The sequence below is a fragment of the Grampus griseus genome, assembly GCF_964374135.1.
Source record: "Grampus griseus genome assembly, chromosome: 11".
In the NCBI taxonomy this organism is placed as follows: Eukaryota; Metazoa; Chordata; class Mammalia; order Artiodactyla; family Delphinidae; genus Grampus; species Grampus griseus.
Window position 1 is genome coordinate 14,265,895 of NC_139005.1, and position 27,150 is coordinate 14,293,044.

The 27,150-nt window shown below is 37.8% G+C and overlaps 1 protein-coding gene across 4 annotated transcripts in view; it reads left to right on the plus strand.

The window, feature by feature from the left end:
- PIK3C2G (phosphatidylinositol-4-phosphate 3-kinase catalytic subunit type 2 gamma) overlaps positions 1 to 27,150 on the plus strand; it is a gene marked incomplete at its 5' end in the record, with an annotated part of 329,467 nt that overhangs the window by 157,493 nt on the left and 144,824 nt on the right. For all 4 annotated transcript variants that reach the window (XM_082666092.1, XM_082666091.1, XM_082666093.1 and 1 more), the window contains 6 exons: positions 11,174 to 11,354; positions 13,870 to 13,977; positions 18,982 to 19,074; positions 20,537 to 20,666; positions 24,859 to 24,995; positions 26,854 to 27,023. In XM_082666092.1, the coding sequence (XP_082522218.1) occupies positions 11,174 to 11,354; positions 13,870 to 13,977; positions 18,982 to 19,074; positions 20,537 to 20,666; positions 24,859 to 24,995; positions 26,854 to 27,023 (819 nt within the window). The remainder of the gene's footprint in view (positions 1 to 11,173; positions 11,355 to 13,869; positions 13,978 to 18,981; positions 19,075 to 20,536; positions 20,667 to 24,858; positions 24,996 to 26,853; positions 27,024 to 27,150) is intronic.

Here is a 27,150-nt window from a genome sequence, read left to right on the forward strand (position 1 = left end):
TGCCAGGGCTGCCATATCAGAGTACCACAGACTGGGGGGCTGAAACAGTAAAAATTTATTTTCTTCCAATTCTGGAAGCTAGAAGTCCAAGATCAAGGTGCTGAAGGGTTGGTTGCTGGTAAGACCTGAAAACAGACTTCCTGTCTTACCAACAGCCCACTGGGTCCTCACATGGCCTTTTTTCTGTGTGCATGCTTACCTGGTGTCTCTTCCTCTTCTTACGTGAACACTCGTTCTGTTGGATTATGTCCACACCCTTATGATCTCATTTAATCTTAATTACCTCCTTAAAGGCCTGTCTTCAAATACAGTCATGTTGGGAGTTAGGGCTTCAACAGAAGAATTTGGGAAGCACAATTCAGTCCATAACAGAAACATAGATCTGATGATAGGACAATCATTATTATCATTTTAGAAATGGAAAGACTGAGGTTGGAACTGCTAAGTTACTTGTGCATACAGAGAGCACTGGAGATGGAATAGGCTTAGTACTCTTTCCACATTCATACGATAGAGTGGATAGGGCGATTATCCCTGCCTGGCAAGTACAACCTGAACAACAGCATAAACAACAATAACAACATCACAGAAATCGACTGAAAATTAACCAGGTAGATTATAGAGGCTTCCTAAAACATCTGTAAGGCTGTATTGAATCTCTAAAAGGAGAGGGATTAAATGGTGCTCGCTGACTTCAGGAGACACGCTGTTTCATGACAGTGAGCAAGAATGTCCCAGAAATTTTCTGAGGACATCAAACACAGCTCCACATCTTATGGATAGTATCTCAGGGAATCTTTAATATCCTCAGAGAATAAACCACACTATCCGTGCCTCTGAAGAATGAAGAGTGAAGCGGCCGCCCCAGCTGTGATTTGAAACTGAGGTTCTGATGCTACCGGGTTCTGGGGAAACTAGGTATTTCAAAGCCAGCTTTGCCTTAGCCCTGTAAACCTGCCCCTCCAGCTGTGTTCAAACACATGACTTGTTCACTGCACAGTGTAATGATTATCCAACTTTCATCAGAGGGCTGTGCAAGAACAAAAGGCCGAGGGGTAAAGAGGATTTTTATTATTAGGTTGCTGTCCTTATGAAACATTCATATAGCAAAGGAATTGCTTTGCCATTAAAAGAAATTTTGTTAAGGAAAGTTTATGAAAAAGGTGCTTACACTGCCTTTAAAGTAACTATATATGTATTCAGAAAAAAATATATATATAAAAAAAAAGGCTGAGTTTAGGAACTCAGTTCAGAACCATATTTTCAAATGTAAGTAAGGGAAAATGTAGACATCTATTGGACTAGTTTAAAATTACACAAGCATGGATTTGAACATTAATTAGATGTCAAGCAGAATTTATTTTATTTTGGCACACGTGCTGTTGTTAATGACTCCGCATTTCTCTCCTGCCACAACTTGGAATTATTTGGAACCACAGGCCCAGTTAAGGTGGGTAGCTCAAGGCACATCTGTTGTGTGTGCACAGCTCATCAGGATTTTTAGGTTCCCAAGTGCAATCAGGGTGTTCCTTTCAATTCAGCATCTTCTCCCTCCACTCTCCTAGCCCCACTCAGCACCACCACTTGTGTAAATAAACCACAAAAGTCCAGGTCCTCTGAAGTTGTGGAGTTGGTCTCACTTTTTAAAGTGAGGAAGGACAGAGCAGAGGTGAGTGTATTACTTGCATTATCAAAGTAGATCCACATATTCTATTCTTTTTACAGGCGAGATAGGGGAGAGAAAAGTATTCCTGCTTATAAGTATTTTACACAAAATATATTTAGGTTAACAAGCTCTTCTTTAAAAGTTCAAAAAAATGTTAAAAGCAGAAAGGAAAACATTATTAGCATTTGTTGGTGGTTTTGGCAGGGAATTTGTAGGTAGAAGGACAAAATTAAATGAGGAACTTTGGAAAGAAAGAAGTCAGGAGAGCATGAGATTTCTGAGGGTTAGGAAACAGGAAGTAAGAGAAAGATATTAAAGAGAAACATAATAAGAAAGTAGCAAAAATAGAATTCCTAGATTGTGTATTAGTCTCGGGCTAAATCGTCAGCTGGTATCTATGTTAGGATATCAGGAGGTGGTGCAGCATGATGGTGAACAGCAAGGGCTTTGGAGTCAGATAAACTTGCATTTGAATCCCTGATCCACACATAGGGTGACTTTGGGCAAGTTATTTGACCTCTATAAACCATAATATCCTCGTCTGTAAATGGAAGGAATCACGTTGCCTGGAGCAGATGTGAGGATTACCTAACACAGCTACATAAAATGCTTGGAAAATGCCTGGTATAAATGCTGGATAAGTTCATTAAGTATTACAGTCATGGAGCCCTAGAGCTGGAAGGTATCTTACCAAACGTCACAAACTCCAACATTTTACAGAGTAGGAAAGTGAAGAGCTAAAGCATTAAGTTTCTTGCCAGAGGTGATGCAAGTGGAAAATCATCTTCCAAGTCGTGTTTTACTGGTTTTTAGGACACTGTGTTAATCAGCTCAGGCTGCAATAAAAAATAACATAGACTGTGTGCCTTAAACAACAGGAATTTATTTCTCACAGTTCTGGAGGCTGGGAAGTCTGATTGAGGTGCCGGCCAATTTCAGTTCCCTGTGAGGACCCTCTTCCTGGCTCAGGGATGGACGCTGGACACCTTCTCAGTGTCCTCACCTGGCAGAGCTCCAGTCTCTTCTTCTTATAAGGGCAATAATCTAATTATAGGACCCCACTGTCATGGCCTTATCTAAACTTAATCACCTCCCAAAGGTTCCAACTCCAGTATCATCACATTGGGAATTAGAGCTTCAACATACAAATTTTGGGTGGACACAAACATTTGGTCCATAACAGAAACAAAATATGGTGCTGTGGAAAGTGCCTGGAGCAATGGTTAAGAACTGAGGGTTCTAGTCCTAAGGACCTTAGGCAGGTCTCTTAATCTTTCAGTTTCCTCACCTAATAAATGTGATAGGTGGGAGGGATTATCTCAAAATGGGGTTCAGCTCTATGCTAATGTAATATTATTCTCTGAGGATATGAGTGTAATTTACAGTGAGAGACATGTGTTTGACTCGAGTAAGAAAAACAAGGACTAATTGGGATCCCAGGACACAACAGGAGAGAGCAGAGCTAGGTGGAGCTTTTGGCAAAGGAAGAGTGGCAGGATCTGAGAGATTCTTGGGGATCAGGGAGGGGATAAAACCAGAATGAGAAAAAAGGGAAAGGCATCACAGGAGGGTCTCATAGAAAGCTATCTCTTCTAAAGTGTGCCCAGGGCCAAAATTCCACCTGTTTTGTTTTGTTTTGTTTTAGGGTTAGTAAGCACGTAAGGAGTATAACAGTAGGGGCTGAGAGAGGTCACTGATAGCCATTCACAGCTTGGTGCTAAGCTAAGGAAAATGATTTGAATAAAATAACTTACCCTAAGCAGAAGTGTGTTTTGGAATGAGAGGAGGAAGAGAGTTTCTGCTCTCTGATATCACATCATTCAGTATATTAAACATGTGAACATTCGAATACATACGAGTAGATTGGAAAGAGTTTTATTTATTTACCTGTATCTCCCAAATTGACTATATCCCTCAGCAAGATGAGTGGGAACAGGCTCTGATTGCTAATTATAGATTTAAGAATCTTATGCAGGGAAACTTACCTGCTCAGCATAGTTTTTTTTTTTTTTCCTTCATAGCTTCCAGATGATCCTAAGAGAGCAACACTGCAGTGTAACAGTCATCCTGATTACAAGTGTGTACGCAAACTGGGCACCATCTATGGCTAGTTTTCATTCAGAAAAATACCATTTAAGCTTATAATTAACTATGCAACTGGTCATAACTGTTAAAGATTTTGATATGATGATAAAGTATCAATTATAATAGTAAATATATACCTATGTATCCACATATATTCAGTGTTAATAACCTATTTCTTGATGAAACAACTTTGATTTCTTGAACACAGTTCTGTGCTTAACAATGATCTTCCACAAATGAAGCCAGAATCGGCAGTGCTCTATAAGAGCAGTGAGTGGCTGCACGGGGATGAAGAAAGGCAAAAAGACAAATCTCAGCCAGCTCTCTGAAGAGCTGGGGAGCAAGATTCCCCAGTTTTTATTCTGCATGTTGAGGCTTTTTCTCTCGTGCAGTGCAATCCGTGCATTTTCCGAAGCTGTATTTCTTCCTGCACTGACTTGTAGATGTTTAACGGTCTTGCCTAATTTTCTTTAAATTGGCTGAGCTTGGTATTGGTAGGTCTCCAATAAAAGTTTTTATTATTTTAAAAATACTACTTTTGCCATTTTACATTTTCTAATTAAAACCAGGGTAGATTCCATAGTTTCCTGGTCACTTTTAGATAACAAACTCTTCATCACTTTTGTCCAATTTAAAACTCTATTTTCTTCTCCAGTTTGACACATACCTCCTCCCCATTCTCCAGCACCAGCCAAGCTTTAGCTTGGGGGACTTGTGGTGGGGAGAATATTGTCTGCTGTTTCATTCCTCTTCTCTCTCTGTCTTTTAGTTCTAGCTTTTCTTGACTTTGGAGTGGGAAAGAAAGAGAAAGAGGAAAGTGACCCTCACACTTGTTGAGGCAAGCAAGTACAATCCCCTGTCTGTGGTCTCTGGCTTTACATCAAGGCCCGCTCTGGGTTCAGTCAAAGCTGGCTACCTCATCTGAGTGCGTACCTTGGGTAGCCTTGCAGGACTTCCCACCAGGAGATCTGCCTTTGGCTCAACCTCTTCCTACACAGGAGTGGATCACATTTAATTACTTCCATGTGTTTATTTGAACCTTGAGAAATTCACACATCCTTGCTTGGCCAGTTAGGGTGCAAAAATGCAGGCTGCTCCTTTGCTATCCTGTCTTTCAACAAACCCTCTTTTAGAGCAGAATCTAACCTGGGAATGAGGCAATAGTCTCCCATTCTTGCACACATCTGAATCAGTGGGTATCTTTGAGCTTCCCTCCTCACTGGACTTTGCAAGGATGAGTGAGGGTAGCGGATCCACTCTATCCCTCACTAAGTTGATGACTCATGACTCTCAAACAGCCCTTTCCTTCACCCCCACTTGCAAATATATACTAAAGTCCAGGAGGGGAGATAACACTTGGTGTATCATAGCCATTTTGGCCATCTCCCAATAAACCTCTAAGAGTTCTCTGACTTCCAGTTGTTTCTTTGGCTATTCTTAAAACATAGGATACCTGTTGTCTCTTTTCTTTAATCTTGGGTCTTGGTCGCCAACTCCAGGGCAGTAAAGGGAGTTCCATTAAGCATGCTGATATAGATAGATGCTTCCTTGTCCAAAACCATTGATCCCCTCCCTATTTAGCCATCTTAGTCTTTCAGCTGTTACCATTAGAGCAGACCTCAGTTTCCCAAACTGCCAGGTGTACTACCTCCCTCACTGCCCTCAGCCATCAGACCCTTTGTCTGGTAATGTGTTAGATTTGTCTAGTCCTGTGTTATATAAGTCTTTAAAAAAAGACTTGCTATTGCACTCATTAGTGCATTTTTACTCAGAGAGAATTTCCTATTAGATACTCAAACACTTGGCTGGACAGACAGCAGATAGTACATAAGCCTATTCACACTTTTAAATGAGTCAAAGAGAATGTTAGTGTAACAAAATAACAATAAAATTTTAGCAGTATAACATAATATACATGTCCAAATGAACCAGATCAAATCGTTTTTGAAATACACTTTGGGGCTTTTTAGGATCCATAGAAGAAAGCCATTTTTATTACTTTTATAGTTTTTTTGATCTAAAATGTTATACTCAAATTGATCACCCATCTAATTCACCAGACTTGTCTCCAGATGACTTTTGTTTATTTTCAGTAATTAGTTTTGCCCCAAAGTATCCTCAGGGCTAACATGGGGGAGGTTTAAAAAATGTGCTCCATATTCTAAAGGCAATACAAACAAACAAATGAAAACAAAAGCAAACAAAAGGGAAAAAGAAATAATATGAAACTTGGCATATTCATTAGTTTTTACCACAGCAAAAAATAGCCCCAAAGTTTCAGTGGCTTACAGCAAAAAAGACTTATTTCTCACGTATGCCGCACGCAGGCTGCAGACTTGCTGTACTTCCGCTTGGCTGCACTGGACTCCTCACAGCAATGCTCAGCTCTCTCATTCCAGCACTGAAGGAACATCCCCCAGCAGGGACAAGCTGTTCTCGTGACAGATAGCAGAAGTACAAGAGAGCAGACCAATCCATGAGAGCACGTTTAAAGCATCCCCATGGACTTGGGCATACATTTTATCCAGTCGCATCCTGTTGGCTAAAGTGAGTCACATGACCAATCCAAACAAGGGGTGGAGAAGTAGATGCTGTCTCTGGGGAGGCACTGGAAGTCACAGAGCAGAGTGTGGTTGTATAAGCTTCAGGGAAGAAAGCATGGAGTTGGGAAAAATAAATCTACCACATAACGTGAACACAATGGAAAAATCATAAGTATGAACTGTAACATTCTGAATTACTGTTTTTGAGGTGGTAATAAATATTAGATATATAAATTGAAATATGGGGATAAAATTAAGTCGGTTACATACCTTAAGGGCCTGTCTCTTATATTTAAGTGTTCTAAAAATGTATAAAATCTCTAGAGTATGGATTTCATTATTTTCTGAATTTATTCCCTTTTAATTGTTTTATATTCAAGTTGTTTCAAAGTGGCTTATTGACAAACATGTTGCAAAATAACTATTGATTGGAAATCACATTTCTGCAGACTTGGCCCATGTAATGCTCCTTATATACAAAATTCAAAAGAAGTTCGGTGCTATATTTCTGAAAGAGCAAATCAATATTCTAAAAATGAGCTAGTCATAGGAAACAGTTATCTTTGCAAGACAATAAAATGTATGAAGTTCCTCAGTTTAGGGAAATATTAAGTAAATCTCTCAACCAATGAGAAGTAAAATAAAGTTGTAAAGGCTAAAGAGATATATGCTTTTCACTTCTTAACACACTATTGAAACCTTAAAATTAAAAATTCCATATCAAGTATTGGATTTCAGCCTTTATATGTCCCAGGGTTATAAATACACTTGAAGAAGTCACATTTTAAAATCCACCTGTGCTCACTAAGACCTGGTCTACTGAGTCACACATCTTACTCCCCATAAAGTAGCCACCAATAGAGGAAATGGAAAGGGGAGGTCCTGGAGTGACCTGAAATCACTCATCTTCACGTGTAGCTCAGTTTTCTTCTGGATGTTGTTTCCCCTCTTCACTCACAAGAAATACACAAGAGGGTAAAAAATTTAAGGCAAGCCCTAATTTGTGGGATATTGTGCTGTTGAGAATTAAAATTAAGAGCTACACTGAAGGGAGTCATGAGGCAAGGAGGGCTGGGTTGCCATGATTAGTCTGTTCTGTCCTGCAGGTAGACTGATGAAATGAGACCTATCTGTACTTTTCCTGGGCCTCCAGCAAGTCACTCATCATGGGATCAGAAGCACTTTGTGCATGAAGAAATGGAGAAAAGCTCTTATTTCCAAGGAAAATCTCCATTTCATGCTAGCTGGGGTTTGTGTATCTGAGTCCACCACTAGCTCCTTAATTTAGGCAAATGCCTTTATGATATCCTATAGCAAATATGCTCAGTCACCTGGGTTATGTTTGCTTCTCTTCTTGCTTTTTGCCTCTCATACTCAACACTACCCTTACCTTTAATCAGCTAGATTTTATGCATTTATTCTCATTTTAATGTTGTCATTACTTACAGTCCATAAGACACCTATACAAAATAATATCAAGTTGGGCTTCCCTGGTGGCGCAGTGGTTGAGAGTCCGCCTGCCGATGCAGGGGACACGGGTTCGTGCCCTGGTCCGGGAAGATCCCACATGCCGCGGAGCGGCTGGGCCCGTGAGCCATGGCCGCTGAGCCTGCGCGTCCGGAGCCTGTGCTCCTCAATGGGAGAGGCCACAACAGTGAGAGGCCCGCGTACCACACAAAAAAATAATAATAATATCAAGTTGAACCATTTCTGGATCTCGCATACACTAGGATAAACAGGTCTCTGACATTTTGAGATTTACCTCACAGTTTGTATGTGGTCACATCGTCTGTATCTTAAAAGCCCAATCTTTCAACACCAAGTCTTACTTCATATTTCTCAGTCCCTTGACCTGAACCTAAAAAAAAGATTTTTTTTTTGAATTTGGCATAAGCAATTCTGTGTCTCCCAGTGACAGTGGCTTATGAAAAAGGTTTCTTTAATGCTTAAGGGAAAGTGGCTAGCTGTTTTCCACAGTCTTAACAAACAGAGGCAAGGGGTAAAAACTACCACATGAGGGTTTTAACCACTTCCTGATGGTGAAGGTCATTGACGTAGAATTGGCTAACTCTCCACCCAAAACTGTATAGTCCAACTTTCTCTGAATTGATTAAAATTAAAGGACATATTAATTTCTCTCATCAGTTAAAGTGACTGTGCCTAAAGACACAGGAATAGACTAACTCACCTCTCGTGGTCATCTATAACACAGTATGATTTCAATTCTGCAATTTGTAAAAAACTTTAAAGTTGGATAAAAAGCCATAGAGCTTGAACCAAATCTCACCAGGAGAGCATGTCGTAATGGCAGGAATGAGAGTTTGCATGAGGTATGTTCTATAAGGAAAATAATCACAATGGAATACACTGAGTTTTCTTCACTTTTAAATTTTTTAAAACACAGTCACATATTCTCTCTGCAAATCTCCCCTGCTCTGTTTTATTTTGAGCAAGAAATCAGACTGATTTTTTTCCCTCCTTGAATCAGCTGCTCATGAGAGAAGCATATACATTTCTCATAGAATAAGAATTGAGTATTAGGAATACTAATTAGATAATTTTGACAATTCCTATGACTCCCCACCCCTAAAATATATATTTTCTTTAAGAATTTTAGTAAAAAGTTGACTTTGTGCAGAATAACCTTTCCGTTTATCATGTGTATAGCAGTCAGGTGGTTATAGAGTTATATTTATGTACCAGAACAGGTTTTAAATATCTTTAAAAACAAGTAACTCAGTATTCAAAGTGTATGAAAATACTGGCAAGCATTGATACGGGATATAGAAATACTCTACCCATCAATTCCCTACGTCCACTGAAAACCAAGTAGACTGTACAATGGTATATTACCAAAGTCCTCAAAACACTGTGAAAATCTCTGAGGTATAATTCTGCATAAAATACCTTGAAGTTTCAGATGTGGATGCTTTCTTTGGGGCTTTCCAATTCATAATCACATAACACTCGTTTTCTTAGAGCCTCCAAATAATGGTGTGATACATTTATTGCATCTGACATTTCAAAAATCTCACCATAGAGGTGGGTTGGAAAACTTTTCATTGTCAACTATTCTTCTTACATTGAAGGTATAATTATATATGGATTATATTTTCCATCAATACATCTTTAGACCCTTGAGGGTTTTTTTGTTTTTTAATGCTTTCCAGCATTTTTCCAGCATTATTATATTTCCTTTGGTAAAGTAAAAGAGGTGCTAGGAGATAAGTGGGCTTTGTAACAATGACAAAGGAACAAGCCCTAACCTAAAAAAAAAAAAAAAAAAAGTCAGGTTCATTCAATTAATTTTTTTTTTTTAAAGAAGATGTTGGGGGTAGGAGTTTATTAATGTATTTATTATTTATTTTTGCTGTGTTGGGTCTTCGTTTCTGTGCGAGGGTTTTCTCTAGTTGTGGCAAGCGGGGGCCACTTTTCATCGCGGTGCGCGGGCCTCTCACTATCGCGGCCTCTCTTGTTGCAGAGCACAGACTCCAGACGCGCAGGCTCAGTAGTTATGGCTCATGGGCCTAGTTGCTCCGCGGCATGTGGGATCCTCCCAGACCAGGGCTCGAACCCGTGTCCCCTGCATTAGCAGGCAGATTCTCAACCACTGCACCACCAGGGAAGCCCTCATTCAATTAATTTTTTAACTCAGATGTGTAGGAACAGAGAACATAGAACAAATGAAAATAATGTGTTTCTTAGAGTCTCTGTAGCACAATACACATTGGGCAGCGATGCAAAATTAGGAATGCAGAATGAAACTCATCTATATATATTTTGGCTGCTAGGCATTTAATCCTTCATTTTTCAGTATTTCATTCTCACAATAACTTTCTTCTAGTCCTTTGAATGATAATTATTTTTCAGAAGAGAAGAAGATTAGAGACAAGAATTAAAGAATCAATCAAAGAGAGGTTAACATTCAAGGGAATCAGTCTTTTATTTTCAGTGTTTTAGGGCATAATAAAAAGTAAAGTTTAAGCATGTTGGAATTAATTTCAAGGCAATAGAAATTGTCACATGGCAGAAAGCGTAATCAAATAATTGTCACTGCTCCATTATCTAGCGAAATATCCTTCCCTTTTTTTGTTCTATGCCTCCCATGTTCATGATACAAGCAGACCGCCAGACAGTGACAGAAGCTGGCTTGGAGAGGCTGCAGGGTACAGATAAACTGATGTTTTTTGACTACTAGTACATGCTTTGTGCTAAGCCCTTTCAAATTAGAATAGCATTAGCTTATTCTATATTCCATACAGTTCTATGGAGTCAGAGTTATTTCTTTATTTTAACCTCAGCCCAGTTAAGTAACTGGCCTAACTTACTTGTAAGTTGTAGGGCTGAGATTTGAATCCAGAAGTGCCTGAAAACAAAAACTATGCTCTTGCCTTTACAATATCTTCTTCCAGGTAATCAAAGAGAGGTGTTGGAAGAAAGAGCAATACTTAACGTATGTGACAGTCTGGAGACATTATTTTTTGAAGAAAAGCAGAAAAATGTGGGGTTGATGGTTAGGTTGCCATATAATGTAGTGACTAATAAATACCATTTCTAAAATGTATTTTAATAAGAAGTCAAATATATGCTCTTAAGATAAGTATTTGCTATAGAATTTAAGAAGCCTGAAAGAGGAAAAAGTGCACTGTGAACTGAAATGAGGAAAGGAAGGTCTCTTATTGATTCTTCACTCTTGGAATCTCATTAACTATCAGGTGAAACGATGACTGCCAACAAATAAACAGCATTTTCCCCAGCCTGGCCTGTTAAACTGCCCAAAGCCACCACATACAGATTAGTCTGAAACACACTCATTGTTCCTGCTAGAGGTGTTTTAAAAATCAGCTTTAGATACAAGAATTTGTTTTCTCTCCTTCAGGCTGCTAAAGGATGCACAGAATGAAGCTTATTTTAAAAGCTGGTATCAGAAGCTATTGGCTGCTCTCCAATTCTGTGCAGGAAAAGCCTTGAGTGATGAGTTTTCCAAGGAACAGAAACTCATCAAAATTCTGGGAGACATTGGTGAAAAAGTCAAATCTGCCAGTGACCCTCAAAGACAGGTTTGTTGCAAAATCAATCTTCATGTAATAAAGTTTTGTTTTATTTCTTAAACCTGGTTCAATTAACTTTGAATTTCATAACACAGAAGGTAAATTCCTTGACTACACTTTGTCATAAGACACTTAAATCGATTCTTTTGATCAAGTTTTTTTTTTCAGTTTACTATCCTAATGTTAATGATAATATCTATCACCAGGACATGACTTTTTGATCTAAATAGCCATGTAGCATAGACAGTACCTGACAAAAGACCAATTTAAAGGCAATTTGATTTAAATGACCGGATGAAGTAATTTACTCAGAAAGGCAGCACAGTTCAGACTCATGGAAGAAGTACACAAGGGGACTTTTCAGAGTACCCTTGTCCAAGGTACAAAATCTAGGTCTAGATTTTTCTCACACTGCACTGATCAAAGTCACATTTTTAAAGACTTTTTTTTCCACAACAAATAAGTGAATTAAATGAAAGAAATCAATAGTGGTGTGGATAGTATTGAATAATACTTTTATTCTAACATCCATGGATGATAGTCAAAATACTGTGCCTCTTTCATCACTGATTATAATAATGGATCTGGCTGTTCGTTTTCTTGCTCTAATGGAAGGACACTTGCTCTTTTTAATTAACTGCATTACTAGTTCCCTTCACTGATATAGATCATTAAGTAGGTTCTCTTAAGTTCAACATTCTAGATGCAGGGAGGTAGTGGACTGTATTCACTGTATTAAGAATCTCATTCAATAACAAGTACTTACTACAGACTAGGAGTTAAGGATAGAAAGATGCCTAAAACATGAATCTTGTTCTCAAGGGAGCTCATAGTTTCTCTCCACCCACTGTTTAAAATCAACAAGACTTTTCAACAAAATGATATGAAAATAGGCAAAGGGTCCCAGAATTTTTTCCTAGCACAAGATTTTTCTTACTGGAAGTCACTTCATTTGGTAGTAATGCCAGAAGCTATGCTACTTCACCTACCTAGGAGAAATTGGAAAATAAAAAGTATAAGCAGGGACTTTATTTTTAAATGGGAGACATATAAACTCTGTATGCACAGAAGAGCCTTAAGGCTAGCAACATGATAGGCAATGCAAAAAAAAAAAAGTTCTATGATTTCACCATATTACTGCAAAATCATTAATTATTTTCTAATGGTAGACAAAAAGTTGAAAGCAAGTAAAATAAATTTGGCTTAAAATTTACAAAATTTATGTATAGGTTTGGTCTTTATTTCTTACGTTTCAAAATCCCTCATGTATTTAAGATGCATGCTGCAGTTAGTACAGTGCCTTTTTGACTATTTACATCACGTTCCAGTGATACTGACATTATTCTCTCAGATAAATGCATTTCTCTCACCTTGACTGGCTGCTCTTGTGATAACACCTCTTCACGTGAAAATAGAAAGAGAAAAAGAAAGAGGTGGGAGAAGCATTTATAATTTCTCACAAGTTACTGTAAGCTTTTTTCTTTTCTTTTTTTTTTTTTTAAAGCCCAGTTAAACCTAACTATATGAAGTGAAGAGATTTTAGTTAAAGAGAGCAGAGGTTCCCCTCCATGGTGCTCTTCAGGCAAATCGAGGTATAGAAAAGACAAAAGAGGAAGACAGAAAGAATGCCATTGTGGAGCTTGGCCTCATTTCTCCACCTTGTTTTGCTGGATTCTGGGAGCAGTAGATTCTATTATTTGGCAGTGAACCCGGAGTAAGAGCTAAGAAACGCTTGAGAGTTAGTTAAACACTATTAATCTGATATCCTCATTTTTAAAATTGGGCTTAAACAGTTTTCAAAGTAGGCTAAAAGGAGCTTTTTTTAAATTTTGAATTATTATTATTTCTGAATTATTGTTTTTCTCCTTTTTTGTGTCAGGGGATACACAATTCTAAAGGTGTCATTTGTGGTCTCAGACCTTCCACATGCACAGAGGACTATGGAAGGGAGTGAGTCAAGTATCAGAAATACACTTATTGACATTTAGTAAACTATTTGTTCATGTATATTACTGCTTCTGACATTTATCAACGGTCTATAATTATCTTTTTTGTCATTATTTTTTCTCCTACTCTATGTAAATTTTTTTTTTAAAAAGTATTATACTATTAAGTGTAAACCTTGAGAGTTACAAATTAAGATTTCAGGGAATTATGATAAATGGATCATGTTAATAGTTACTTAAAGCAGGGGTTGCAAATTGGTGGGTTACAGGTCAAGTCCAATCCATCGTGCTTCGTTTGAACAGAACAGTGCTTTGTTTTGGTTTGGGTTTTAATTGAATTTAAAGTTCTTCAGAAAGGACATGCAATCTTTACTTCCCCATTTTCCCCAGTACTCCCTATTGTCTTTAGCCTGCTGCCTCCTCATATGTGGCTACATCACCCACCTGACCCCAAAGCACCCAAGTGTGCAACCCCTGAATTAAGGAGTTTATTTAATCAACAAAAGAAAATTATAACTTGAATGAAAAGTCCAGTTCTTTTCAGTTTTGAAGATGCTTCTTCTAATGATTTTTCACAGGAGGTACTGAAGAAAGAACTTGGCAGACTAGAAGAATTCTTTCAGTGTACAAATACCTGTCACCTTCCTCTGAACCCTGCCCTATGCATAAAGGGAATTGATGGAGATGTAAGTCAACATATTCAGTAGATAAGTTGAGTATTTTTATTTTGAATTGTTTAGTTCATTGGATGTTTTTGAAATGGCAAAAACAATTTATAAATTATCATTGCAATTATTTAAGAAAAATGTAATTGAGTCCCATCCAAACTGTGTGTGCTCTATTTGATGCACTGTGACCAGTTGGTATCACATTAACCTTATCAGATATTTCATTGGTTTAGAAACACACTAACCAAAGTTCAGTGGAAAAAAATGAAGACACTTCTGACTGAATTGACTTATTCACAATGGTTGATTTTGCGACCCCATGCAGGCTGGTTTAATTTCATGCTTATTTAGATTATGTACATGCCCATGCCTAGGACACTAGTATATCATTAGCTATAACATCTCAGTTTTGATTCAATTTAAAATTCATTGATGCTTATGAGTCACTGTGCCATATGATATGTTTGTGATTTTACTCATGCCTGGAAAGCCCTTCCTGGCGTTGTACTCACAAACTCCTTCTCTTCCTAAGTCTCTATCAGCCACCCTTCTCTGACTTAGAATCATTCTTTCTCCATGAGCTTTATTATATTCCTTCTCAAAAGTCCAAGAGTAGAAGACTCTAATAAAGAGGATTGATAAGTGATATTTTAAAATGAAGAGGTTAAACTCTCATGCAAGCACAATAAGTGTTACTTCACTAAAGTCGGAATACAGTCAAGAAAAACAAATTTAATAATTAGGAGAAAAATCAGACCATTAGTATGAATAGAAAAAGTTTTACTAGAAGCTTAATATTGTCACCTTTACAATTTTGCTGCTGCAAAGACACCCTACAAATTTTCCAAATATGCTGCATAGATGTATTTTGAATAATAACAAAATAAGGCATCAATTTTATAAGCTGAGATATGTCTATCTGGGCTAAAATCCAAATCATCACTGATTTAAAAAAATTGTGTGACCTTTTAGTCATTAGCAGTATGCACTGATTGATGCTTTAAAGATACATGGAAACATTTCAAAAACACAGAGTATCTTAATGTAGAAAGAACAATATATCAATAGTTCATTGAGTCCAGATGTTATTTTTTACTTCTGCTTTCTTGGTTTGTCATTGTTGTTTAAGGAATAGAAAGATTGTTTTCAATTAAAATTACATATGCATTGTGGCTTGTGCAGGCCTTGGTGAAAATTACGTATGCGTTGTGGCTTGTGCAGGCCTTGGTGATGTGGGGCACCAGCTCTAGGGAATCGTTGCTCTGAGTGTCCAGGTGAGCAGGCCATGCCAGGGGCATCACCAGTTCAGGAGTCATCACCCATAGTGCTGTGCCTGGGACCACACTCCTTCCCTACAGCAACCTGCAGCCATCGGCACTTCCCCTGAGGCTGGGAAGTGCCCCAAGTAGAGCCACCTCTTTGTCCCACTTGCTCTGGTCAGTTGTGCCTGTGTGTACAGCAGTGAGCAGGGCGGATGTGGAGGGTGATGCTCTCTCACCTGCAGAACATGTTAGTCTGTCCTCCAGTCCTGCTGAACAACGAGGAGGTCTGAAGGGACATACATCACATAGGAAGGTGCAGTAAATGCAGCAGAGTTCTAGTCAGAGTCCACATCTGGTTGGCCATCAGAGGATCCATACTGGAAAGAACCTCTGGGAGTGTAATGAGTGTAGTAAGACCTTCAGACAAACCCCTCAGCCAGTGGTTCATCTGAGAACCCACTGAGGGTACAAACCCTATGAATGTGAGAGTGTGGGAAGACTTGTCATCACTCCTCCCATCTCAATAAATACCAGAGACTCCATTACTGGGAGAAACCTCATCAAGGTGACGAATGTGTTAAAGCCTTCACTCCGCGTTCCCTGCTCATTGCTCATCAGGTAGCCTGTACTGGGGAGGGGCCTTCTGAGTGTAACGAGTGTGAGGCCTTCATGCAGAGTAGAACCATTTTCCAGCGTCAGACACTTCACACAAGTGAGAAACGTCATGTTCAAGTGAGTGTGGGAACGCTCTCTGTTCTGTTAGAGACCTTACTGACCATCAGAGAGTTCACACTGGGGAGAAGCCTTACGGCAGTAAGGAATGTAGTAAGGCCTTCAGTCAGAGTATATGTCTTGTTTGACACTGGATCCTCCATGCCAGGGAACAAGCACATACATGTTGGCAGTGTAGAAAAGCCTTCAGTCAGATCTCTCAACTAGTTGACTATGAGCAAATTCATACCAGAGAAAAGCCTTTTGAATGCGGCATGGCAAAATGTTCAGTCTAGTAAATGTCTTATTTTATATCACAGACTTCACACAAGCAAAAGCCATATAAATGTGGAAAATATGCAGTCAAAACTCATACCTCATTACATATCAGAGAATTCACACTGGTTAGAAGTCCTATGAATGTAGTAGTGAGTATGGTAAGGTCTTTGTTTATAGCACCAGGCTTACAGTACATCATAGAGCCCATCTGGGGAGAAACCTGATAAATGCAGTGATTTGGGGAAAGTTATTACTGAGCTTATTGTGCATCAGAGTTCACTCTGGAGAGAAGTCCCATGAATGTAGTGAGTGTAGGAAAGCCTGCATGTATAGTCAGCATTCTATTTTAATCACCATCAGTAAACTACACTAGGGAGAAGTACTCAGGCCTGGCTCAATCCATTCTTTAGAGCATGGGTCTCCAAGACAGAGAGCAAAGGTCTTAGGTTTGGTTAAACTTTCTTTATAAGAAGAATTCTCACCCCTGTCTCTCCTTGGAACCACTAATCACAATGGACCATTTCCTGTTTCACTAAGGGGTAGATCATATGAGAGAGTGGGAATAACTGAATGCAATCCTTCTCCCCTCCTGGGAAAGTAAAGACCAGACATTTCATTTACTAATAGGTATCTTTTCCTTTTTAAAAACTGTTTTAAGTCTATTTCACTAATTTTCACTTTTCAAGACCAGAGTTTCTATCTTCCTTTCTCCATTCTAGCTTTTCTTGTCTTCCTTTCTCTATTCCAGATCTTTTATCTCACCATTTACATAAAATATCTTCCAAGACTTTGATTCATTCTTTCCTATCTCTTGGTTATGGCCATCCCAATCCACTTTTTTTTTTTTTTTTTTTTTTTTTTTTGCGGTACGCGGGCCTCTCACTGTCGTGGCCTCTCCTGATGCGGAGCACAGGCTCCGGACGCGCAGGCCCAGCGGCCATGGCTCACGGGCCTAGCCACTTTGCGGCATGTGGGATCTTCCCAGACCGGGGCACGAACCCCTGTCCCCTGCATCGACAGGTGGACTCTCAACCACTGCGCCACCAGGGAAGCCCCCAATCCACTTTTAACTTCTACTCTAATCTAAGGTGTCCTTATTTACCTTTTTCTACCTAGCAAACCTTTTCATTTACCTGTTTGCCAATCTATGTCTTTCACAATCTTCAAATTCAGCTCATCTCTGAAAGACTCTCTTCTTCAAATGCTTCTTCATTCAGCTGTGAAATGCATGCGTGTATACATTCATACCAACTTTTGCAGGCTCTATGAGAGGTGGATATGGTGTCTCTTTCTATTAGCATATAGTTAATGCTTTGTGCATACTAGCTGTCAAATGTATAGTATTTTTGCCATGACTCTCAAAAAATATACTGCATGTGAAAACCAAAATATTAAGCAATGAAAGCAATATAGCTGAGTGATATAATTGAGAAGAGGGGCTAAACCTCGCCCTCAGCCTTTCTTAGCCCTTTGTCTCTTCCCTGGACTTGGCATACCTCAAAGAGATCATCACTCTCCCACCCCAGCCCCCAGAATTGAATGAGGAGAATTTGAAAACCACTGATCTAAACTCTGGCCTAATACAGGGTTTCCTAATTCAATACCATGACAGAAGGTCATATGTCCCCTGATTGACTGATTCTTGCAGCAGGAATTCATTACTTAACAAGCAGCCTCATCCTTTTACTATAAAACTCAAATTGATTCAGTAAACAAGGGTTTCTGTTTGCTTAGGGATTAGGTTAGATTTATGTTGACAGATTAAGAAATAGATCCTTTCCTCTCAACTTCTACTGATTTCAGACTTATCAGAAATAATGATATTCAAACTGATCCTTCAAAATATATTGATGTCATATTTTACTAAGTTGATGAATTGAAAGTATCGAGTCCTTTTGCTTCCTTTAGTATTGATTTAATAATTTTTGCTGTCAACATGAACTCTCTAATAACCTAAAGACATATAGCCTTTTAACACTCAAACAGTTGTAAGCACATAAAAGGAAAATAATGGACAGTAGTCGATATCATAAAACTGAAAATAGAAATGTAAAGTATAATTGAAAGAAACGAGAATAGGAAATATATGTTGTACTGTTACTTGTAAAGATAAGAAAATGTTCATTAGCAAAAAATGAAAAAGAATGCATTAATCTTTTTGAAGTACCCGATTAGTGTCAGACACTGTAAAAGGTATTTTATATCCATTAGCTCATATACCTATTACAAAAATGTATGAGGTAAGAGTTTTATCCCTGTTTTACAGTGGGATACAAACATTTAAGTAACTTGTCCAAGGTCTTACAGCTGATAAGTTACAGAGTCCAAATTTGAACTCAGGTCTTTGTTAATTCTATATGCATGTTTCCTTAAAGTATGCTACAGGGCAGAAAGAATGAAAAGGAAATATATTTTTTTAAATAGCGATTTCATCTTTTAGGTATTAACTAACTAGCATAAGCACAATACCTACATACTACTTAGTTTATTTAAACTCCCTAAACATCATCACTGTTTAGTGAGAAAAAAATGTAGTTGAAGATTTACAACCTGCCGAAAAGCTGGCATTTTTAGTTTACAAATAAAGACTTTGGTTGGTAGACTAAAGTCTTTTTTTTAAGAAATATGTTTCTTTGTTCCAAAGTGTGAGAATTATTCATATGTGTTACATTTGCTCATATAACAAATTCTGCAAGGGGCCATGATTGCAAGGAAACTGTTCTTTTTGCTTTGTTTTGCTCACCATTTTTCTCTTCTTTTTGTCCCATAGGCATGTTCATATTTCACATCTAATGCTTTGCCATTGAAGATTACTTTCATTAATGCTAATCCAATGGGCAAAAACATCAGCGTCATTTTTAAGGTACAGTAGCCCTCCTGAAACATCAAATTGATTCCATTGGTAGAACTATTGATTTATTACTCACAAAAAGAAATTATTATAGCTCTTTTCCTCTGGCAGCAGCACAGAAGATTCCAGTTATTTTTGATTCTGCATTTTTACAGAATTATAGTACATGCCAAACTATGATTGGCAATAAATCAAACATTACTGGCTCAAAGCCAATGAATCTTCAGTGCAAAACTCCGGGAGGTATGTTTCAATAAATGAAATAATGCAATCATTTTTGAGTAATACAGAAAGCAGAATTGTGGTAAAGTTTCTAGGGAGAGAGTCTTCCTTTGGTCTAGATACTAAGTTCGAATCAAAATTAGCTGAAACTCAAATGACACGATTTAGCATAAAATTCTTATCTGTAAGCACTTGCTTATTTTAGTAATTTGGGTTGTTGTCTTCTTTTTAAATAAAATATAAATAAGGGCCATATCAGTCTTTGTCACGCATCCCATGGGACAATAGAGTAAAAGGACAAGAGTAAAAGTCAAGTAGGAAAAAGGGACAGAAAAAGGAGCTGTAAGTAAAAATAAGCATTTGCCAGTCGTTCAGTTAAATTTGATAAGTTATTCAGCCAAACCAGACAACAAGGTTACAGAGTGGAATTTTTGTTAGATTCTGACTAGTTTTGAAGATAATGATTAACATACCTATACTTTTGCTGTGATCTGTGTAAACCTCAAGCATTAATGTTCCCCCGGCACTGCATTTTTGGTGAAGAAAAAAGAAGAACACAAAATCTCATCTCGGCATAGTCTTCTGCATATAATTTAGAAAGCATTTTCAAAACCAAGCCTCTTATTAGTTAAAAGCATAGAACTGTCCTTCCCCTTTGGACATATTCCATGTCCTTCACCTATGCTAGAAAAACACTCCTTTATCATTTCTTATTATTATCAAAGGCTGTTTACTCTGAAAACTTCTTAACTGCCTTCATAACAAGAGAAGTCAATGATTCAAAGTCTGATGAATTCTATGTGTGCTATTTATACTCCCAGTCAAGAAGCTCTTGGTCGTCTAACTGTATATCAGTGCATGAATTTATGGTACATCAAATAATGTTTCCCTTAGAGATTTCACTTGGCTGAGTTTGAAATTTGCATAAACATTCGTCCAACCTCTCTTCACCAAACTTTGAGGTTAAGACATTGCACATGGATAATAAATTGAAAGATTATTATCAGGGAACAACATTCCAAGCAGCTTCTAATTTAATGGCTAAAGCTTCTGTAATCATTTAAAAGAAAGTTCTCATTTTCTTTGATCTTCTATCAGAAACACAAGGTATTCTTAGTGCTAATAAAACAATTGAAACCACCCTAAGTCAGGCTGGAAAATTATTCAAGGAAGGAAATCACATATACCATATTTGAAAGCCTTTAATAGAATTCAAGGAGAAACCCGGAGTCTATAATTTTGTTTTTAACAGGCTGGAGATGATCTTCGTCAGGATATGCTTGTCCTGCAGATTATTCGTGTGATGGACAATATTTGGCTGCAGGAGGGCCTGGATATGCAAATGATCATTTATAGATGTCTATCCACAGGAAAAGGCCAAGGTCGGTATAGATTAGAAAGCTGTTTGACTTACATTATTTATCTCACGCATTCATCAGTAATATGCCCCCAGAGTTGCCACAGCTTTCATTTTAGATTACAAATTTTAAAATCCAAAGAACTAAACCTGGTCATTCTTCTTTTTTACAAAGAATTATTTTCAAAAACAATAAGCCAAAATGATTTATGTAAAGCATAATGTCCTTCTAGATATTAATTAGGACTCTTGACAACTCAAATGTTAACTGTAATATCCTTTTGTGTGTCCTTAAGGGTTAGTTACATTAATGATTAACTCATATTTGTTTCTCTCTTTCTAAGCTGATAATAGAAAAGTCTACTCATTCAAAAAATACAATTGTTGCCTATTAACACAAAATTTACAAAGTTGCAAATGCTTAAAGGAGTTCTGAAAATTCTAAATACATTATAAACATGCATTCAATTTCTAAAAGACTTTTGAGTAAAGTGTAATATCAACAGTCAAAGATGACCATTCATGCAAACTTAGAGCATACTTTTAGCATTTCTCTTCCTTAATAAAAGCCAGGCCACTAATATGGAAATATAATCACATTTATACACATTTTCAATGAAAATAATCCATCCTAATAATTACTCAAACATCAGAGGTAAAAGTTGTACTTAATTACAATCATGCTGAATTGAAGAAATAATTTCTAGGATATCATATAATTTTTTTTACATGGGGCCATTGCCACTTAGCATTTCATTAAATTAATTAGTATGAATTATAGCAGATGCATCTGCATAAACAAAGGGATAAAAATACCATAGAACTGGAAAGGGGACCTAGAACTATGTTGTCTTTTTTTTTTTTTTTCTTTTTTAATTCAGACAGAACTATAGTTTAAACCCATCATCTCAAAAGAGAAACTGTCATTGCCTGGCCCTCCAGTTCCTGAGGTCCCACTGCGAGGCTCAGTACCCCAGCCAACTGTGACTCAAGATTTTGGAAACTAAGCATGGAAGCACCTCCTACTTAGCTTAACTTGCAATTGGATACTTCAGGACTACTGTTAAAAGCCATACTGCCCAATTACTTTGATTCTGATAACAGGGCCCTTGTTTCCATGCCAAGTATCCCACTCCTGAACTCCTTCTAAAGTTCTAGTTCCTAAAAGTCTTTTATTACTGCTACTCTGAGATCATTATTCCTTGAGTTTTTCTCTCCCTTTTCTCACGTAAATGACCTAATTCTTTCATATCCTAATATGTTTAAAGGGTAAGAATAAACCTTAGATGAAGCAAGCTGAGCTTTTTGGTGTCACGTGGATTACTTTTTCTTCAGAAATTGAATACAACACCAGCCTCAGTGGAATTCTTCAATTCCATCTACTCATTTCTCTGTTTATAATCATAGGAAGTAATGGAGGCTAAGACTTTTAAAGTTAATAAAATAATCCAGCAGAAATAACTCTAGACTTGCCCAAAGTTACAGATGTCACAAGACAGACAAATTATTCTTTCCCGCTATCTACCAACAATTTCTTTGGTTGTAAGATTGTACTGGAAAGATACTTCTTCAAGAAAAATGGAGATCATTAAAGCAAATGTCTTCTTTTAAGAGATTAGTTTCCATTTTTAATCAGGTTCCAAGGCTTATTGCATATCTACTGTTGACATCCCTCAAGAAATGTCACAAAGTAAGATAGGGAATATTAAAATGACCTAAACAGGACTGCTGCCCTTAAGGAGAGTATACTCCAGGCCACAAGTTTACATGGCTTTATCAACATTATTGTTGACTATAATTCTTATGACTACTTTGTATATGATGTTGTAGGAACTTTGGGAGAGATTATCAGAGCAGATAAAAATTCTTTAGAATTTATTACATTGCTCTAAATTTGCTCCAGATTTGATGGACATAAAAATTACTTCGGAGAGTTGGAGCAGCTATATCTAGGACCCAAGCAGGATGCTATATCAGGCTCTTCACTGGGGAGGGTTGGGGAGGGGACAGAGGGTGGGGGACTGAGGCTCAAGTCTCAGTGACTGCAAAAAGCTGCTCTGGAGTTTCTCATGCACACCTTTTTGAGAACCAGTGCCTTGTGTGATACCATCTTGAAAAGTTTTGTCCCTAAGAACCTTGCTACTTAAAGTATGACCTGTGGACCAGGAGCATTGACATCACCTGGGAGCTTGTTAGAAACGCAGAATCTCAGACCCTACTCCCACCCTACTAAATCAGAACCTACATTTTAACAAGATCCCCAAGTAATACATATGGGCATTAAATTTTGAGGAATCTGCATTAGAGAGCTATGGGAATGGAGCCACACATATTACTGTGCACAGAATTATGCTAGAAGTATTTAAAAAGTGTGTGATACATACTAGCTTAAAATGTGTGAAATGTAATTTATGGTTTTAATTAATGAGCAGAATTTAGCCATCATGATTGTTATAAATTAGGTGCAAAGTTTTCTGGGTAGTCAACAATGAAAGATATGACAAATGGCTTGGGATTTAGCAATGATTAACTCCCTGAAGACAAATGTGGTCTGAGGAGTAACTGACATTGCTACAGCACCCTATCTAAAGGGTGCAGTAATCTAAGTCCTAATTTGGGGCATGGTCAGATGCAAGGTGGCAATGAGGCATGCAGGAACCAGGTAGAAGGTCGTTTTGTGTTAGGAAGTGTTAAATGGAGGAACTGGAAAAATGAGGGAAAATTTCAGGATTAGAAAGTAGAATTATATTACTCTTTTTAGAGTTATTATATTACTGTTAAATGCAGCGCTTTACATTTGCTATCTCACTTAATAAGCACAAGAAAACTAGCACAAGAGCTGAATACTGTTGGGGGAGAAGGGAGAAGTGTTATGATATTAAAGATATGCCCAGGATTTATCTCTGGGATGTTACATCTCCTTTTTTCTTTTTGTTTTTAACAAATAGATTTTAATAGGTTGTTTTTGCAGCATTCAATTCCCACTTTCCATGTTTGTTTCTTTCTAATAAGGCAATGTATCAATAGATGCCTAACGGTCATGATTGGGCTGGGCTGGGCTATTGGATATTAAGAGATTAAGGCTGAAGAGAGAGAGAGAGAGAGAGAGAGAGAGAGAGAGAGAGAGAGAGATTAAGCCTGCAACCAGCTGCCACTGGCCAAATCCAGCACTGAGAAATGTTTTGCTTACCATTACAGTGATCTTCTTGTTTGTTGTTTAATTTGAATATTTTTAAGGTAGACCATGAAATAGTCAATTTTGAAAACTTAATCTTCTCTCTTTTCATATAGTTCCATTTATGTCCCTGGTTCCTTTGGGCATTTGTGTTTTCAACTCTTGCAGTTGTCAAGATTGTGGAAATCAGAAATTCTAGACTTTAATTTCTTTCAATGACTTTATTTATAGAACTGTGCATTACAGGTTGTTTTGTGGACATTAGTCCTGGGAGAATTTTAAATACTGGGTTTAAATTGCTGTTCTGTGCAGAATAAAAATCAGAAGGCTTGAAAATATTTACATTCCAATAACCTTAGGAACACAATGAAAAGAAGCCTTGATGGATGCATGGCTAGTGGGGCAAAGCTCCTATTGAAGTTCAATCAATATATGCTCCCTTAAAAAGATTGTTATCATAGTTTCACTTTAATGCAGACTGAGAAGGAAGAAGCAGGTGGTTCTGTACATGTTCACTGCAGAGTTACTCTGTTCACTCCTAGAAATGAAACGTTGAACAGTGAAGCTTTTATTAACCTGAACATTGATTTTTATAATATATTTGAAATATTTGTCACGGAGGTTGTATTTGATTCACTTACGTTATAAATATGCTTGTTACACAAATTTGAATGTCCTCCCTTAAACTGTAAATGAATGCACAAGCCATATGTTAATTAATTCACTGCTCTATTGACTCAGTGGGGTCGCTGGGAGACCATCTAGATTTGCTCTCTACTGTAGTTCTAGAAAAATATTAAAGCAGCTCTGATACATCTGATCCAAACACAAGTAGCCTCATCGCTCCCTAGGATTTAGGAAAAATTAGAAGCAATACCATCTAGGTAAAACTCCTTCAGAGAAGAAGGTTGGGAAATTAAAAGGGTAATCCGAGTAGTGCTGGCAAGTATTGATGTTGTTACCTATATCAAGATGCCTTTCCTAAGTATCCCTCATCCTGTAAAGAAAGAAGTATTTCCATAATCTCTTTTTTATCAAACAGGATTGGTGCAGATGGTGCCCGATGCTATAACCCTCGCGAAAATCCATCGCCATTCTGGACTGATAGGACCACTGAAAGAAAATACAATCAAAAAATGGTTCAGTCAGCACAACCATTTAAAGGTGGATTATGAAAAGGTTTGTCCTTCTGCAGCAAATTTTAAATAATGTACTTAAATAAGGATATACTCTGGCTCATTAGATATTCTGATTTATGAAAAAGTAAATTAAGTACATCTTGAGGTCTGATTCATTCATTCATCAGCATAGTAATAATGACACAGTTTAAATGGTATATTACCTAGATAACAATTTCTGTGTCTGGTTTTCCCTCTGGGTGGAATTCTGGGCTATCAATAAAGACTCTCTTTGCTCAGCGGCTTCCCATACAGCAATCTCACCTGAGATGATGCTCCTGAAAACTACCTCCTTCATGTTACCTGTGCCTATTTGTACACAACCTATACTTTCTATAAATCTCCCTCCTTCCATTGCAATGTATTTCTTCTTCCAAGTTCTATTTTTTCATGCCTCATTCTTTCAGTGTTTGCGGAATACCTAATAGAGTTTTTATTTTTTTGTATCTCAGAACTTTACAAAATGTATACTATTCCATTTGGCTGCCAACATTTTTCCCACTTTACCTTGGCATCTAGCCTGCAGTCTACAATTGTACAGGTTCCACCCTCTATCAGGGCTCCCAGATTAGGGGATGAGTTGGCTGGAGCCAGGCCTTGTTTCATTTGCCAAGGCATGAACTGGTACAGCTGCCCCAGAGGCAGGGGCACCTTTATGCTAATTCACACAAGGATGCAATATGGGCCAGCATTAGATTTGCTCAGAACTGTCCTGAGCACTAAACATCCCTCATTCTAGGAAACTCCTCAGTCCTGGGCAAACTGGAAGGTTTGGTCACCCTAGCTGACCTGGGCCATGAAAGAGAGATCCAAGAGTTCATCTACTCCAGACTTCTGTGAGGTTGGAATAGAGCAGACTACAGGTTTTGGAGGCCAAGTAACAGGGAATTAGATGAGATTATCTAGAAATCTATTTTTTAGCCATTCCCCAAATTGTAACTTGAGTTAGGCACAAACCCCTGGAGTTATATTGTTTGGGGTGTTTCCATGTACATTTGATGTTCTTAACCACCATGTGAAGGACATATTTTATTATCTTCACTTTATAAGTAGAGAAAATCTAGACAGACAGATTAAAGACTTTCTCAGGCACCTGGGATACCTGGAAATAAGGTGTCCTGGCATGTAGTCCAGCCACGTGGTCTTCCACTCGCTAGTTGAGGAGGCCCATACCTGTGGCTCAGCCAGTCACTTGTGCTTACACTCATCGTTGCATCATCGATCAAAACGATGAATACCCAGGAGACAGTTTTTTTGAAAAAAGAGTAATTTTGGCAAGAAACCTCTGTCCATTAAAGAGACATAAGCCACAACTAACTTAGTGGAATCTGCTTCTACCCGCACAAGCGTTCACTGGTATATACTGTACCAAAACCTTTTGGGGCATTAACTGGATGACATATTTGTAGGATAAACATAAAGTGTTACAGATATCTCAATGTAGTTTTTTCTGTGTTAAAAATTTCAGATATTCAAAAATTAATATTTTAAATTTCTATGGGAATAGGCAATACTGGACCATATTGTTCCTTCTTCTTTTATCTTGAAAAAAGCTATCCACTATTGTACCTTTGCGACATTAAAAAATAACACTAAGAATCCTCTTTAATAAACTGAAAATTAGTTTTAACTGAATGAAAGTTATTTTCTCCCATTTCAACAAAAACACTCATTAGGCTAAAGAACAGATTGCTTCATGTTCTTCTGTAGCATATCAAGAAACAACCATTTAATCATATCCACTCAGCTGAGATGTAGAATTGGTTCTTGATTAGAGAATTTTGCTTTTTATCGTACTTTTACCATTACCTCTGTGTTTGCTCATTTTTTGTGTGTGTTATTATTTTTCAACCGATTAGGCCTTGAGGAACTTTTTCTATTCCTGTGCTGGCTGGTGTGTGGTAACGTTCATCCTGGGAGTCTGTGACCGTCACAATGACAATATCATGCTGACAAAGTCAGGCCACATGTTTCATATTGACTTTGGAAAATTCCTGGGCCATGCACAAACATTTGGAGGGATAAAAAGGTCAGTGCTCAAATAATGTTTATTAATGTAATTAAGCAATCTCCCGGAGTGATATATAATATGTAATGGCGTAGAAACCCAGCAGATGACTTGTTCCCCATCTCTCAAATTCCCCAAGATAATGTAA